This window comes from Vollenhovia emeryi, unplaced genomic scaffold, assembly GCF_000949405.1.
Source record: "Vollenhovia emeryi isolate VEMERY1.0 unplaced genomic scaffold, V.emery_V1.0 DF944566.1, whole genome shotgun sequence".
Classification (NCBI taxonomy): domain Eukaryota; kingdom Metazoa; phylum Arthropoda; class Insecta; order Hymenoptera; family Formicidae; genus Vollenhovia; species Vollenhovia emeryi.
This window is the reverse complement of record NW_011961800.1, coordinates 1-2,498: the sequence shown is the minus strand read 5'-3', so window position 1 is coordinate 2,498 and position 2,498 is coordinate 1. Positions and strand designations below refer to the sequence as shown.

Sequence of the window (2,498 nt, the reverse complement as noted above, 5' to 3'; positions counted from 1 at the left end):
CACGCACGCACGCACGCACGCACGCACGCACGCACGCACGCACGCACGCACGCACGCACGCACGCACGCACGCACGCACGCACGCACGCACGCACGCACGCACGCACGCACGCACGCACGCACGCACGCACGCACGCACGCACGCACGCACGCACGCACGCACGCACGCACGCACGCACGCACGCACGCACGCACGCACGCACGCACGCACGCACGCACGCACGCACGCACGCACAGACGCACACACATACGGACATTTTGTAAAAATGTAATTTTTGGACGTTTTAAAACATTTTAAACATATTCCCAAAGAAAACTGGAAAAAAAATTTTTCACGAAAACGAAGCTTCCTCTATAAGGAAGCAAAAACACTTAAAATAACTTAATATGATAAAATAAAATTTCTAAAGCATGTTGAAATTTATTTTAATAAGAGTTTATTAAATTAATCAGCTTGCGCAAAATATTTTAAAAACATTAACACAAATATTTCTATTAGTTTTCAGTATTATTATTATTTCAAAAAGATTTTCGTAACTTTTTAGCAATATTTCAGAAAAGCTGCAAATTTCTTAGGGCCGATTGTTCTAAGTATTAGGTAGCTTACCTGATGGTTAAAAAGTATAGTATACGTAACACATACTACCCAGATAGCACAGGTGATCCATATGAACTCAAAAAGAATTCACTTTTTTAAATTTTTTATGAATTACTTTAATCTATTCCAAATGAACTCAAATGTAGTTCTTTCCGGTAGTTCAAAAAGGACTCCATAGAAGTATACCTTTTGACTTCTTATAGGATTAAATTAAAGTATTCTGAAGGAAGTCCTTTTCTTGTTCATAATGGGTTCGAATAGAATTCCTTTTTGGTGTACTCATATATCATCGCACATCTGGCGGCTGAAAATCGAAGTAGTTCTGTTTGGGACGTCGATCGTGCGAAACGTCTTCTAACCTAGAAGGACATTTTTTGATCGAGTGAAACGCCGGTCGCCGGCGTGGCTCTCAGGTTTATCTCTGAGAGAGATATTAGAGAACATTGATAATACATACGTAAGTATAGATTATCAATTTATTATCATTTGCATTTTTAATATATACTATAATACAAAAATTCATACAGCATGTACTTGTACTTTTTAGGTTATATTGAAACATTTGCTGTTACATTATTGTATGTGCTCTGGAACTGTTCAGTTATTTCGAGACACTTCTGGCAGAGGACGAGGAATGTGGGCAGTGCTTTCGACAATTTCGCAGCTTGTGCACGATCCTTATTTTAGTGCCGATGGAGGGTATTATCGGTGACAGTGCCAAAAGTATACAAAGTATTGTCGACCGCGACACGAACGTTGCGTGGAAGAAGTACGGATACGCGGGAGGTCTTCGATGGAATGCGATCAGTGCCGCAGAGATATTCGAGCCTGTGCTCGCTTACTGGGAAAAGCGCGTTGACACCGACAAGAGCATGCTCGAGCGTTTGCTTGACACTGGCGTCTTGCTGGAACTAATGAATTTGTACACATGAACAGAGATGAATTTTATTCCACGCACGTGTCGGTCAAGTGCAAGTCGTGCCTGGGCAAACTCTGTACAGTTAAGAGGGACTTGTACAACGCCGTAGTGATGAAATGCAGATTCGTCAGTCTAGTATGTAAGTTTCCGGTTAAAACTCTGCCGGCGAAAGCGTGCGCTGTTACTAGGAAAATTATGAAGCGGAATGTCGAGTGGGTCATTCGTGAAATGAAGGAATCCGAATGTAAGCGCTGGAGACAATCGTGGAACACGTGTCGCAATTTAACTTACAACGTAGGCGTACTGTCTGAACATGTGTACGAGGAAAGCGTGTGTTTACTGTTTGTTCACCTTCTTGTGCAGTTGCATCTCTCGACTCGACGGAGTCGAACCGAGCCCTACAGATTCTGAGAGCTTCAGGTATCTTGAGAATATTATCTCTTTCGTGCTGGACAGATTGAGCGTTGTATATTAGCAATAATTTGTATAGGAAAGCTGCGATGTGCGCATTGAATGCCTTGTTAACGTATAACCAGTTAAACACAAAAGCTTTTCGTAGATGGGTGCACATTAAGAAAATTACGCCCAAAGAAGTCGCAAGCTTAGCTACGCTGGACTGCTTGACCAGTGATGAAGATGAGATAAAGAGCGAACTTGGACTTTCAATCGATATCTCTAAGTACGACGTTACCGCGTTGTGTCTGCGTAAAGTCAAAAGTTTACTGGAGGAACAGGTCGCATTTGCAAACGGCGTGGCAGCGGTTCTGGAAAAATTGAGGAAGCTACAGCCGAGTGATCAATATGCACACACGGTGCAGTTATTAGGGTATTATTCTTAGGTTTCAATTACAAGAGCTCTATTCTGGAGTACCACGAACAAGCTATACACGATTTGAAGCAGAAAAAGTCGAACTCCGTAGCTGTTCTGTGCTTGGAAGCTAATTTAAGTCTTTTTACCTTTGCAGAGAACTTGCGAGTTAG

The 2,498-nt window shown here is 42.4% G+C and overlaps 1 protein-coding gene across 4 annotated transcripts; it reads left to right on the top strand.

Annotated features, from left to right (window-relative positions):
• The first annotated feature begins 508 nt into the window (after positions 1 to 508).
• Positions 509 to 2,488, top strand: LOC105563045. Of its 4 annotated transcripts, XM_012014325.1 has the most exons (4): positions 509 to 1,055; positions 1,146 to 1,656; positions 1,881 to 1,937; positions 2,077 to 2,488. In XM_012014325.1, exons 2-4 carry the CDS (start codon positions 1,634 to 1,636, stop codon positions 2,354 to 2,356), a joined length of 360 nt encoding a protein of 119 aa, XP_011869715.1. In that variant the 5' UTR covers positions 509 to 1,055; positions 1,146 to 1,633; the 3' UTR covers positions 2,357 to 2,488. The 4 variants fall into 4 exon arrangements, with proteins under 4 accessions (XP_011869715.1, XP_011869734.1, XP_011869725.1 ...); XM_012014344.1 differs by lacking the exons at positions 509 to 1,055; positions 1,146 to 1,656 and adding an exon at positions 1,663 to 1,761 and having other exon boundaries at positions 1,881 to 2,488; XM_012014335.1 differs by lacking the exons at positions 509 to 1,055; positions 1,146 to 1,656 and adding an exon at positions 1,663 to 1,811 and having other exon boundaries at positions 1,881 to 2,488.
• Positions 2,489 to 2,498: the final 10 nt, after the last annotated feature.

Bases quoted from the DNA above. Each gene is read 5' to 3' on its own strand.
- LOC105563045 (XM_012014320.1), top strand. From the start codon at position 1,831: ATGTGTACGAGGAAAGCGTGTGTTTACTGTTTGTTCACCTTCTTGTGC. The intron at 1,938-2,076 runs GTATCTTGAGAA...AGCTTTTCGTAG, and splicing joins ACAGATTCTGAGAGCTTCAG to ATGGGTGCACATTAAGAAAA.